The sequence below is a fragment of the Chiloscyllium plagiosum genome, unplaced genomic scaffold (genome assembly GCF_037043375.1).
Source record: "Chiloscyllium plagiosum isolate Xiang-an unplaced genomic scaffold, Cpla_swu_hap1 HiC_scaffold_24, whole genome shotgun sequence".
Taxonomy (NCBI): Eukaryota; Metazoa; Chordata; class Chondrichthyes; order Orectolobiformes; family Hemiscylliidae; genus Chiloscyllium; species Chiloscyllium plagiosum.
Window position 1 is genome coordinate 35,598,590 of NW_028270162.1, and position 14,480 is coordinate 35,613,069.

Genomic DNA, 14,480 nt, shown 5'->3' on the forward strand with positions numbered 1-14,480 from the left:
GGCTTTGTTTCTGAAACTATTTAACTTGTTAACCCCTCCCCAACCTCACCCCTTTCACTAATGCATGCAAAACCCCCCCTCCACATGATGCTCCCTTTCCTCTTTCTTCACATACAAAATTTCCTTCTCAAAGCCTATTGTTTTATCAATACCTTTAGTCAACTCTGCCACTGTTCAGAGCTAATTTTCTGTGACCACAGTGGAGATTTGCTACACTCAAGATGCTACAGAATTGTTAGCCATGGCTGTTGTATTATAATACACCAAAATATCTACTGACATTGCAAAGAGCATTCCATTGAAACATTATTCCTGAATGTTCACCTGTTTGGTATCCTTGACAGGTCTATGGCCTCTTCTGATCGCACATATGGAATTACTATAACCTTCTTCAAGTCTGGTAAACCTAAAAAGAGAGCAAATCATGTCAATCAACCTCAACTTGCATGGTGTTACTGAGACTTAGATTAATCAGTAAAGAATTGCCAAGTTTTAGCCAAATTTTTCTAGACAACATCCCTCCTCTCAAGAGTGACAATGATATGACTGAGTTAAGTGGGTGAACCAATTATTTTCCTTGATCTACTCCTCCACTGTCACCCTGTTGGGAGTTTTCTATAGGCCTCCAAATAATTCCAGAGATGTAGAGGAAAGGATAGCAAAGATGATTCTCGAAAGGAGTGAGAGAGACAGGGTAGTTGTCATGGGGGACTTCAACTTTCCAAATATTGACTGGGAACACTATAGTACGAGTACTATAGATGGGTCAGTTTTTGTCCAGTGTATGCAGGAGGGCTTCCTGACACAGCATGTAGACAGGCCAACAAGGGGTGAAGCCACATTAGGTTTGGTACTGGGTAATGAGCCCAGCCAGGTGTTAGACTTGGAAGTAGGTGAGCACTTTGGTGATGGCGATCACAACCCTTATGTTTACTTTAATGATAGAATGGGGTAGGTGTATACCACTGGGCATGAGTTACAGCTGGGGGAAAGGCAATTACAATGCAATTAGGCAAGATTTGGGAAGCATAGGATGGAGAAGGAAACTGCAGGAGATGGGCACATTAGAAATGCGGAGCTTATTCAAGGAAAAGCTCCTGTGTGTCCTAGGTAAGTATGTACCTGTCAGGCAGGGAGGAAGCTGTAGAGCACGGGAGCCGTGGTGCAAGAAGGAAGTGGAATCTCTGGTCAAGAGGAAGAAGAAGGCTTATGTTTGGATGAGATGTGAAGGCTCAGTTAGGGCGCTTGAAGGTTCCAAGGTAGCCAGGAAAGACCTAAAAGGAGCTCAGAAGAGCCAAGAGGAAACATGAGAAGTTGTTGGTGGATAGGATCAGGGTAAACGCTAAGGCTTTCTATAGGTATTTAAGGAACAAAAGAATGACGAGAGTAAGATTAGGGCCAATCAAGGATAGTAGTGGGAAGTTGTGTGTGGAGTCAGAGGAGATAGGGGAAGCTCTAAATGAATATTTTTCAAAGTATTCACTCTAGAAAACAACAATGTTGTCGAGGAGAATACTGAGATACAGGCGACGAGACTAGGTGTGATTGAGGTTCACAAGGAAGAGGTATTAGAAATCCTGCAGAGTGTGAAAATAGATAAGTCCCCTGGGCCGGATGGGATTTATCCTAGGATCCTCTGGGAAGCCAGGGAGGAGCTTGCCGAGCCTTTGGCATTGATCTTTAAATCGTCATTGTCGACAGGAATAGTGCCAGAAGACTGGAGGATAGCAATTATGGTTTCCCTGTTCAAGAAGGGGAGTAGAGACAATCCTGGTAATTATAGACCAGTGAGCCTTACTTCAGCTGTTGGTAAAGTGTTGGAAAAGGTTATAAGAGATAGGATTTATAATCATCGAGAAAAGAATAATTTGATTAGGGATAGTCAGCACGGTTTTGTGAAGGGTATGTCGTGCCTCACAAACCTTACTGAGTTCTTTAAGAAGGTGACCAAACTGATAGATGAGAGTAAATTGGTTGATGTGGCGTATATGGATTTCAGCAAAGCGTTCGACAAGGTTCCCCACAGTAGGCTATTGTAAAAATGCGGAGGAATGGGATTGTGGGAGATATAGCAGTTTGGATCAGTAATTGGCTTGCTGAAAGAAGACAGAGGGTGGTGGCTGATGGGAAATGTTCATCCTGGAGTCCAGTTACCAGTGGTGTACCGCGAGGGTCAGTGTTGGGTCCACTGCTGTTCGTTATTTTTATAAACGACCTGGCTGAGAGCGTAGAAGGATGGATTAGTAAATTTGCAGACGACACTAAGATCGGTGGTGTTGTGGATAGTGACGAAGGATGTTGTAGGTTACAGAGAGACATAGATAAGCTGCAGAGCTGGGCTGAGAGGTGACAAATGGAGTTTAATGCAGACAAGCGTGAGGTGATTCACTTTGGTTGGAGTGACCGGAATGCAAAGTACTGGGCTAATGGCAAGATTCTTGGTAGTGTAGATGAGCGGAGATCTCTGTGTCCATGTACACAGATCCTTGAAAGTTGCCACCCAGGTTGACAGGGTTGTTAAGGAGGCTTACAGTGTTTCAGCTTTTATTAATAGAGGGATCGAGTTCAGTAACCATGAGGTTATGTTGCAGCTGTACAGAACTCTGCTGCGGCCGCACTTGGAGTATTGTGTACAGTTCTGGTTACTGCATTATAAGAAGGATGTGGAAGATTTGGAAAAGGTGCAGAGGAGATTTACTAGGATGTTGCCTGGTATGGAGGGAAGGTCTTACGAGGAAAGGCTGAGGGACTGGAGGCTGTTTTCATTAGAGAGAAGAAGGTTGAGAGATGACTTAATAGAGACATACAAGATAATCAGAGGGTTAGATAGGGTGGACAGGGAGAGCCTTTTTCCAAGTATGGTGATGGCAAGCACGACGGGTCATAGCCCTTTAAATTGAGGGGTGATAGATATCGGACAGATGTCAGAGGTAGTTTCTTAACTCAGAGAGAGTAGTAAGGGTATAGAATGCTTTGCCTGCAACGGTAGTAGATTCGCCAACTTTAAGTACATTTAATTCGTCATTGGACAAGCATATGGACGTACATGGAATAGTGTAGGTTAGATGGGCTTCAGATTGGTATGACAGGTCAGCACAACATCGAGGGCCGAAGGGCCTGTACTGCTCTGTAATGTTCTATGTTCCACTGGTCACAACAAAGTTTGAATTTAAAAAGGGATGTGCTCCAGCCAATTGTATATCCCAGACTGAGTAGTTCATCATCAGAAAGAAATCAATCCGTTTCCTTGAGCAACAAATAAAGACCTAGGGTATTGCAAACAAAAAAAAACTTATCGAAGAAAAGATGTAAAGATTAACAAAAGTTTTGAACTGTGTAGACATATACAACCACTGTTTTTAAAGATTACCACACAGACAAGTATGGGTAAAAATCTAATAACTTCACATATTGTTATGTTAAATGACAGTTAAATTTAGGAAAAACGTTCACAGGTTGCCCAAATGTTGATCTGTAGCCAAAGTTATTTTGTTCATGAGCTGTTAACACTAGATTTTCTTCCAATTTCAGGAGCGGCGAGCTGAATTCTTCTTAACTGCAGATAGTGGGGATAGATTCTGTATTCACCTTGAAGAACTCACCAGGAAGAACAGTGAAGATTTCTTCCTTTAGGCACCCTCCCTTTGCCAACTGGAAGACCACAATATTGCAATCAACTCTTAACTTTGATTGGACAATTTTCAGAGACACAAAAAAAAGAGAGGGCAAAGACTGTTGCCCTAGGCAAGATATCTCTTGCCATTCAAAGCTCCAATAGCTTTACTGCACTCAAGCTGTCCTGTGGCCACTCTCTAAATGATTGACAGACAGTATTTCCAGTCAAGTAGCTTCCGTTCTTTGCAAATCTAAAACTTTCTTGCGCAACCAGTGTCCTTTGCTTTGCAAAGTGCATTTTTTCCCAAAATAGCCAATATATGTCAGCTTAGTCACTAATATTCTAAATTAATATTTCAGCTGACATCTTGATAATCCTGATACTTGTCTATTATGATTGCTGCAGAATGAGAGAGAATAGACGACTTCAAAAATGAATGCAAATCATCTGATCCATTCTTGCATTGGAGCTGGATGTTTTTCCTAATCACTTACAACATGTTCTCCACAATACAAAAGGGATCAGTGATCTTATAGCAGAAATGCCAATATAATTCAAGGAAATAGCTATTAAAAACAGAATGACATTAAAATAGAAAATAAAATTACCTCCATGGAGGTAACTTAAAATGGAGGACTTACTACAAGTAATGTTTCCCTTCCAAACATAATAATTGCACATGTATTACAATGTAGGACCACAAACCATGATCAACAGCCAAGCTGAACTTCAGATAAATTTCTCCTTCTGCACTTAACCAATTTTATCTGTCCTTGTTTGCCTTGCCCATAAAAAGCAGGATTATTCAAATGTGGCAAATCACTGTCCCATTAATCTCTAATCTCCACTGCCAGAAAACTGATAGAACAGTAGTGCTATCAAGCAGCACTTGCCATCCATATAAATACAGTGGCTACATGGAGCTAAGAATCTTGCAGCAATTAACTCCAGTCTCCCCAGTATCTGTCTACTATCCATTGAGCAAGGTCCGGTGATGGAATACTCCCTACTTGTCTGGATGGGTGCAACATCAAACAAACACAGTCAAGAGGTTTGACACCAAAAAGAATAAAGCAATCACTTCACTGGCAGCACTATTCACTACTCACCACTTTCCATATTCACTCCCTTCACCACTGATACAAAGTGACAGCAGTGTATACCCTCCATAGGATGCTCTGCAGTTACTCATCAAGACTCCTTCAACAGCACTTTTAAACCTGTGACCTTTACTGTATGTAAGGACAAGAGCAGCAGATGCATTAGGAAACTACCACATGCAAGTCCCCTCCATGCCATACACCATCCTAACATAAAATTATCACTGTTCCTTCAAAATCACTGGGTCAAAATCCCCCCTATTGGCACTGTGGGTTTACCCAGACTCTAAGGACTGCAGTGAATCAAAAAGGCAATGAGGCACGTGTTGAGATATGACTGAACATTTGATCAGACAGCTTGGCTTTGAGGAATGTCTTAAATGAGGCAGAAGAGGAAAGGACATTGAAACAGAGATTTTAAGAGGGATTTCCAGAGTTAGAACCTCAACAGCTGAGGGGTGACCACCAAAGGGGGAACAATTAAAATCAGTGATGAGTTAGAGTGTAGAATGTTTTGAAAAAGTGCATAAATCTGGAGAGAGGGAGGTTACGGGGAAAGGTGATTATGGAGATGAGTAGAGTCGAGGCCATGGAATTTTGAAAACATAAGGAATTTTAAAATTGAAGCTGAATTAGAAGATAACATTGGTCAACAAATAGGAGGTTAAATTGAGCAATTTCTGATCAACTGCAATCAAAGTTACCTTCCATTAAAACTTCCTGGTTTGTGAACCACCGGATATCAAGCATAATAAATTAACATAACGTTATTCTTCAAATATATTCCCAACAAGTTTTCTTTTTTTTTAAACAGAAAAAATTATTCTGCAATAAACAGTTTTTTTATATTTTGATGCCTTGTAAATTGTAAAGCAATGTGACATATTTGGAAAGCCATTACAGAATGAAAATCAAAGCAGCTCTCCTAAACATTTAAATAGTTTTATCCTTTCCGGAGTTAACCAGTTTTGTCAAATGGACATAAGGCTTGTTAAGATAATACTATCTTTGCTAACTCTATTGCGGACGTACATCACTCTCAAAAATAAATCTCATGAAATTTTAGATGCTACCAATAGCTATACAAGTATGTTCACTTAATTGCTGTTATTATTTTCTCAAATTGATTGGGATGCTTTTTTCTGGCACAGGACTAGACACAGATAAGACCAATAGCACAACGTCAGGGTTCTTTTTCAATAAGAGAATATGAATGCTTAATGTATTTGCTTGAAATTGTTTTATCTCGTATTAATGGCAGTGCCAAGCAACATATTTATATTAAATTTCACTTCCATTAAAAAACTGGGTATGGTAATTTAATACAGACGCTAAGAGCCTAATTTTAAGATGTTTCTTTAGTATTATCTCAACTATTCCTTTAATCAAAGAATAGAGGAGCTAAAGTGATTTATACCTACAGATTAAGTATCAGATATGAAAGGTTGTTGCAAAAATTATGGCAGATCCTTGGTGTGAAGAAAAAAGGTTTTAGCTAAGATTAAAACTGCAGCTTTTCAAACCTGACATTTAATCCATGATTTAAATCACTCCACAGAGCCACTTTTTGAGGATATGCACTGAATGCTTTGGTTTTTCATCCTGCAAAATGAAACACTTTGAACCTTTTAGTTCTTTATCACGAAACAGATATTTAAAAATGGAAGTCTGAACCTTGAAATACCAAACAATTTATGCAACAAAGAATTCATTGTAAATATTCGAGATAATAAATACTATGCTTATTGCTAATTTATCATAATTGAAAGTATTTTTGTGCTGAAGTATTCTCCTGGTAATTTGAGGTGGCAAATATACTTTTACCAAAAATCTGAAGAGTTAAAATGACTATGTTATATATTTCCTTTAAGGTGTGAAGACTACAAGCAATTACATTCACATCATTAATTGGCCCTTTCATTAGGAAAAAAAAACAAATCAACAAAGGTGAAAAACAAAACAAAATTTCATGTTTTGCTTTTGAAGAACATATGTTTTAATCTGATGGAAGGAAGCAACTCAGAAAAGCAACACAAGATTGAAAACAATCCAGTTAAACACAGACAAATGACTACTGCCTGAGGTCCCTGTTCTCAATTCCTGTGGTGCTGCTCTTTTGAAAAGGTGAGGGATGGTGGAGCTGCAAAAAGAAAATTGCTTTGCATTTCAGGCATCCAGCATTTGGTTGAAAAATACCTGTCTTCATAGTGCTTGATATGGTCACTTTGGCATTGGCTCCATTACACGCGAGCCATTTGAATTCTTACACCGACTATTTATAATGGTCATCCCTGAAAAACTTTCAAGAATGCAAAAGTTGACTTGGTAACAAATTGCATGCCGTTTTGTGCTGTCAGCTATGACCATTACAAAAGGAACACGTGACTATCCAATCTTGGCACATATAATGTATCCTCACAGTTAGCAGATTTTTATCCCAAAAAAAACCAGGGCTGATTATGGCAAAACTCCAAAATAAACTGTTGGAATAAGTTTTAAGACACAAATAATTACAGAACTGCTTGAACAATCATGTCATTCCTAAATGCCCAACCTTTTACAAACAAAAATTGTTCACCAGGTATGCAAAATGAATGCTGAGAAATAAAATTTCTTCAAACAAATGGATCTAATATTGTTAAGCACCCAGTTCAGGTGCAGTATAACACAGCTGGACACACACCGAGCAAAACGCTCTCCATTTTCAGCTTCATACTCAATCTCAAAAAAAACTAACTCTTATTCTAACATATTTTCCTCGTTTTTCCGAGCAGCCCAGCATTCTCAGTCAGACCACCAAGCTGCCAGATTAGTAAAATATTAGAACAAAAACAGAAACTGATGTAGGGCGGCACGGTGGCTGAGTGATTTGCACTGTTGCCTCACAGCACCGGGGTCCCACATTCAATTTCCAGCCTCGGGTGACTGTCTGTGTGGAGTTTGCACGTTCTCCCCATGTCTGAGTGGGTTTCCTCCGGGTGCTCCGGTTTCCACCACAATCCAAAGATGCACAAGTCAGGTGAATTAGCCATAATAAATTACCTATAGTGTTAGGTGCATTAGTCAGAGGAAAATGGGTCTGGGTGGGTTACTCTTCGGAGGGTCAGTGTGGACTTGTTGGGCCGAAGGGCCTGTTTCCACACTGCAGGGAATCTAATCTAATCTAATCTAAATCAAACACCGCACGTATGGCACCATCTGTGGAAAGAAAGCAGAGTTAAATGTTTTGAGTCCACTACTCTGCTTTCTTTCTGTAAATGCAACCAGACCTCCTGAGTTTCTCTCACAATTTCTGTTTTTGTTTCAGATCTTCAGCATCTGCAGTTCTTTGCAATGCCCAGTCTTAAAATGGTATTCTTGCAGTCACAAAACTATCTAACTTCAGCATAACCTGGATTTGAGACCAACCCATAAAACTGAAAACCCAGTGTTCAAATTAACAGCCACCAGCTATTTCCTCATTATTCCTCAATTTCTAATATTTCAACTGAATTTTTTTTCCAAATCAGTGAAGGTCACGCATTAATTTCCACACAACTGACAACAGTTACTTTGGACAAATTACCGATAATTGAATGCTAATCAGGATACCAACCTGAATGGACTCCTTGAAGATTTAATGGACTGTATATATCAATGTTCATGCAGTTTGTAAAGAAAAAGGAGTTAAGAAGTTGTATCTTGCAAATTACAAGAAAGGCCAAAACAAAATCCGATATTTTCTTTCCACTCTCAAAGTTAAATGTTAGCTTTCTTTTAAAAAACTATCTACCCTAGGAAAGAGAATGCTGAGGAGTAACTTAATAGAGATTTTTAAAAATATAAAAGTGGTTTGACAGGGTAGATGCAGAATACAAAGATAACATTGCCACATCAATGAGCCCAAAACCAGACCCCTAAAATAGCCACAAAGAAGCCCAATAAGGAATCCAGGAAAAACTTCTTCACTGGAAAGTATTGTTAAAAGTTGACTCTTCCTGATTCAAGTAATATAGATACATTCAAGAAATTAGTTGTAGAAGAAAAGAATGAAGGAAATGTTGATAGGTTTAGGCAAATAAGGGTGGGAATATATTTGTGAAAAGAATAAACAGCATATACCAATTGGTCTGAATAGCCTTCTCTGCACTGTCATGCTTCTTATAACATTGATATATTCAACAGTACACTGACTGTACTTAAGCACTGCTATCCACACAGATTCCACAAATAAATCAATAATTTATGTTCCACATCCCAAGATGCTTAACAAGATTTACATTTGAAAATGAACAGGCACAAGTAATGAATCACTATTTACCTTTCACTACATTCTGCAGCTTCTCCATGTGATCATGTTCTTTACCATTGTAAATAACTGCTTCAACTGAAAAAATTAGCTTGGGTTGGATTTGAGAGATCCTATCCAGTACACCCTGCAGAGAAATTTGCAATAGTAAAAGTTTTAGAAAAGCATGTAACATAAATAATTAGGTAAAAACTTAGCATCTACATTCAATGTATTTTCTGTCAGACCAATCCTGAAGAGTAAATACAAATGCATTATCTTTTATTGTTCCTCATTCCTCACAGTATTGCAATGAAACAAAAATTAACTCCAGGTTCAGTCTTGAGAAAACATTCACATTTGGCAGAAGCAAAATTCCTTCAACATGGAGGGAGGAGAAACAGAACAAAAATGCTTAGGAATCGCAACATAAGAACATAGGAGTTAAAAAGGCCATTCGGCCCTTCAATCCTGCTCCACTATTCAATGCAATCATGGCTTAGCTGGTTGTGGTTTCAGACCCACTTTGCTGTCTGCACCATTTGTCTCTTAAAAATCGAAGTCAGCCTTGAATAGGTTTAAAGACACATCACTAGTTATTACATCCTAAGGAAGAGAATTTCCTATTCTAACGAGGAAAAAAAAATCCTCATCTCATAACGTACAGCTCAGTGGTTAGCACTGCTGCATAACAGTGCCAGGAACCCAGAATCAATTCCAGCCTTGGGTGACTGTCTTGTATGGAGAAAGTGAGGTCTGCAGATGCTGGAGATCAGAGCCAGAGATGTGTTGCTGGAAAAGCGCAGCAGGTCAGGCAGCATCCAGGGAACAGGAGAATCGACGTTTCGGGCATAAGCCCTTCTTCAGGAAGGGCTTATGCCCGAAACGTCGATTCTCCTGTTCCCTGGATGCTGCCTGACCTGCTGCGCTTTTCCAGCAACACATCTCCGGCTCTGACTGTCTTGTATGGAATGTCCATGTTCTCCTCATGGCTGCATGGGTTTCCTCTCAGTCCATAGATGTGCAAATCAGGTGGATTGGATTGGCCATGCTAAATTGTCCACGGTGTCCAGGGATGGGCAGGCTGTCTGGATTAGCCGTGGTAAATGTGAGACAGGGAGCTGGGTGGGATGCTGTTCAGAGGGTTGGTGCAGACTGAAGCATAAAGTGACTTGGGAGTCCTAGTTCAGGATTTACAAGGTTTCTTCCCACAATGTCAGGATTCTATAATTCTCTTTGTTAAAAGGGAAACCTCTTTTGTTTTAAAAATGATGGTTATCATTTTATTCTCATAGAGGGGAACAGTACACTTGGTACACATGTTCCCTCAAAATAGAGTCATAGAGATGTACAGCAAAGAAACAGACCCTTCAGTACAACTCATCCATGCCAACCAGATATCCTAACCTAATCCAGTCCCATTTGCCAGCACTTGGCCCATACCCCTCTAAATCATTCTTATTTTTATACCTATCTAGATGCCTTTTAAATGTTTATTTGTACCACCTCTTCATTACTTCTGCAAAATATTCAATCAAGATCATGAGACATGATTTCCCATGCACAAAGCCATGTTGACTACCAATAATCAGTCCTTGCCTTTCCAAATACATGTAAATTCAGTCCCTCTGGATTCCCTCCAACAAACTGCCCACCACCAATGTCAGGCTCATCAGTCTATAGTTCCCTGGCTTTTCCTTACCACCTTTCTTAAATAGTGGCACCATATTAGCTAACCTCCTCTTCTGGCACCTCATCTGTGACTATCAATGGATACAAATGTCTGAGCAAGGTGCCCAGCAATCACTTCCCTAGCTTCCCACAGAGCTCTTGTATGTTTCAATAAGAACACAGTCTCATTCATTTAAACTCAGACAAATACAGGTCAAATGCAACATAGTGTAAGGTTATACATTTTGGTAGGAAGTATATAGGCATAGATTATTTTCTAAATGGGGAAAGGGTTCAGAAACCTGAAGCACAAAGTGACTTGGGAGTCCTAGTGCAGGATTCTCTGAAAGTTACCATGCAGGTCCAGTTGAGGTTAGGAAGGGAAATACAATGTTGGTATTCATTTCAAGAGGGCTAGAAAACACAAGCACAGGTGTACTACTGAGGCTGTGTAAGGCTCTGGTTAGATGCATTTAGAACATTGTGAGCAGTTTTGGACCCTGTATCCAAGATGTGCTGGCATCAGATGGCGTCCAAATAAGGTTCACAAGAACGATCTCAGGGGATGAAGGGCATGTCAAATGAGAAGCAGTTGAGGACTCATGGTCTGCACGGAGTTTAGAAGGAAATTGGGTATCTGATTGAAACTTGCAGGACACAGAGGCCTGGATAACGTGGACGTGGAAAGATCTTCTCCATTAATAGGAGAGACGAAGACCTGCGCCATAGCCTCAGGATGAAGGGAGGACCCTTTAGAAAGGAGGAATTTCTTCAGCCAGAGGGTGGTGAACCCGTGGAGGCCAAGTCATTGAATGTATTTAAGGTAGAGTTAGATAGGTTTCTGATTTGTAAGGGGATCAAGGGTTATGGGGAGAAGGCAGGAGAATGGAGTTGAGAAACATATTAGCCATGATCGAATGGTGGAGCAGACTCGATGGGCTGAATGGCCTCATTCTACTCCAAAACCTTATGCTCTTTCTTCATAAAGGTAAATCCTTCATCTCAGGAATGAGTGAACCTTCCCTGAAGTTACTAAAGCAGTGATATATTTTTTCAAATAAAGGAGACTAAAACTCCCTTCAGCCCTGTACAGCTGCAGTAAAACGGTCTTGATTTTATATTCCGTAAAACAAAATAAATAATGGTAATACAATGTGCAACACATTTGAGCATGGAACATAAACCAAGAGGTACAATTTGCAGCTCATTTTTGAATCTTTAATTCAAGAACGAGTGGCAGATCCAACATTGGGATTAAAGGTAAAGTAAAACATTTCCCAGAAATCAATGCACCATTTTCAATTCTCTGTATATATCAGTATTTAATTTTGTCCAAAACAGATGCAGTTGAAAAATCTAAACTTCTTTTAAATTAATTATACTTCATATATGTAAAAATGAGAACACTGAATTGAATGCCAATTTCCTCAGGGCACTCTCTATGATAAAAATGATTCTGACAGCGTAAAGAAGTGTCCAGTATAATCTGCGTTTAAATTCAGGACTGGTAATGTGGCCACCCTCAGCCAATTAAACAAATGAACAGTATTATTTAGCAAACAGTATTGGGGTACTCTGGCTCAGTTAGCAGATAAAATGTTCAAGTAAGTCATCTAAGAAGTAAGTTGCAATGAAGGAGTATTCTGGCTTCTAAATGTGTCATGAAGAATGATTGAAACATAAGCGATGAAAACTTCAGTTTTTTTGGAAATGAAATAGCAGGACAAAGACTGAAATCAATCAACTATTAATCATACGAACAGAATAACTCACTTCAAAACTTGGGGACTTTTAATTATTTGTTCAACAAATTTAATATCAACTAGGCAAAAGTGAGGACAGCAGATGCTGGAAATCACAGTCTAGATTAGAGTGGTGCTGGAAAAACATAGCAGGTCACACAGCATCCAAGGAGCAGGATGCTGCCTGACCTGCTGTGCTTTTCCAGCACCACTCAAATTTAACATCAATCCATCCCAATTATCAACAGCATTACTGAAGCTAGGCATTTACCAAAATTATATTTTTGGGGAAAAACTGAGCTTCTGAGATCACATTTTTCGTGTAATATGACCAGCCCACACTTCAGAATTGAATAAAACTATGTGGCCTGTCAATTAATTAAGATATTCACAAGGAAAGAGACTAGAAAGTATCATGCAACCTCGGAGCTCCATTGTCATCTTTAATCTCCATTGCACAGCATGCTGCCAAGTATTGTCAAAAAGATGAAATAGAGCTGAGATTTCTCAGGATCAATGACAAAAAAATCTGAATTCAAAATAGTCTAAATTCTACTAATTACAAATCCTCAAAATCATATTTGTGAAGATTCTGACTTAAACAAGGGATGGGGAGGAAGAAAAACGATCCTCAGTCTCCAAGCTGAGAAAAAAAAAGAAGCTTGCAGCGTAAAATACAGACAGACTTATTAATTCTCTTTCATGTTTGAATATAACAACATTTTTTTCAATTTCACTTCAATACACAAATAACCTCAATGTATAACATGGTGCCATTCCATTTAATTGCCGAATGTCACTTTCGTTGACAATACTGGCCTCTGATCTATTAGAGATTTTTGATGTATTCAGTTGCATTCAAGTTCAAAAAGAGTTGAGATTTTCCATCAACTTCAAACATACCAATTAACTGAAGATTTTACTTCAGAACAATTTAGCCAACTTTTGAAATATTAGCTCGTCATAAATCAATTACTAGATTTTTAAAAGATTGTCTTGTAATTTACGGTTTTGAAACTTTTACAATTCCAGAAATAATCGGTAACCAGATGAAAGAATCCTCACTTGTTATCCCAAAGGCTCAGCTCAATAATCCACAGATAATCATACAGACAGGAAGGTCCTAGCTCTAATCTTCAGTCCCTGCTGACATGTCTGCTAATGGAAGGAGCTAAACAGCTTAATGGTGCAAGGGAGGGAAAGACAGCATAAAGCTCAGTGCCGAGACATGTGATGAAGTGAAGGAAGGGGAGGATAACCAAGATGTCAGATATGAAAGAACGCAGACTACCCAGAGGAGCGCAGAGATGGAGAGGAGTAAAGCCATGGCAGTGAATCAGCTTCTGGATATCCATTTTAATGATACTGCAATATGATGATGACTCAGCAATGAAAGTATCCTTTCAAAAGCAGGTGAGACTGAAAATTGGCTAGAGAAGGAGATTTTTAATAATGTACCCCTGTATATAAAATGTGGTTCAAGATTAAAGAGGATGAGCATTGCCATAAATAAATGCTGCAAGGATTAGTGACTCCAGGCCTAATAATACAATAGAAATACTGGATTTTAATGAGGCATACCAAATATCATGTTAAAACATATGCCATGACTACTACGTAGATGGTCTTTGATTACTGCAGCGAGTTGCAATTTAGAAGAAGGAATGAGAGGAATTTCTCCTGTCTCCTGGTGTTACTTACATTGAATGGCCAGGGAGACTGCACTAAACTGTAAACAATCTGAAACCATTGTATCACAGGAGACCTTCCAGACAAATGTGTTATATAACTTCATAACTTCCTTCCTTTTGTACTCTCTGGTCCTAGTTAGAAAGCACAGGGTCGCATACACAGTTGATGTACTTGGCAGGTCACTGGACCAGTAGTCCAGATACCCAGGTTAATGCTTTGGAGACATGGGCTCAAATCCCACCAGAGCATATGGTGAAGTTTAATTCAATTTAAAAAATCTTGAATTAAAAAAAAAAGAGATAGTCTAAGGAGATCAGTAACCATTGTCAATTGTTGGAAAAACAAACCATCTGGTTCAATAATGTTATTTAGGGAAGGAAACCCTCACCTGA

General features: G+C 39.2%; 1 protein-coding gene across 2 annotated transcripts in view; it reads right to left on the reverse strand.

Moving 5' to 3' along the window:
* Window positions 1–14,480, reverse strand: part of aacs (acetoacetyl-CoA synthetase) — a 156,787-nt gene that overhangs the window by 76,491 nt on the left and 65,816 nt on the right. For both annotated transcript variants that reach the window (XM_088000067.1, XM_043715807.2), the window contains exons 6-7: window positions 9,017–9,131; window positions 325–406 (exon numbers count right to left, since the gene is read on the reverse strand). In XM_088000067.1, the coding sequence (XP_087856193.1) occupies window positions 325–406; window positions 9,017–9,131 (197 nt within the window). The remainder of the gene's footprint in view (window positions 1–324; window positions 407–9,016; window positions 9,132–14,480) is intronic.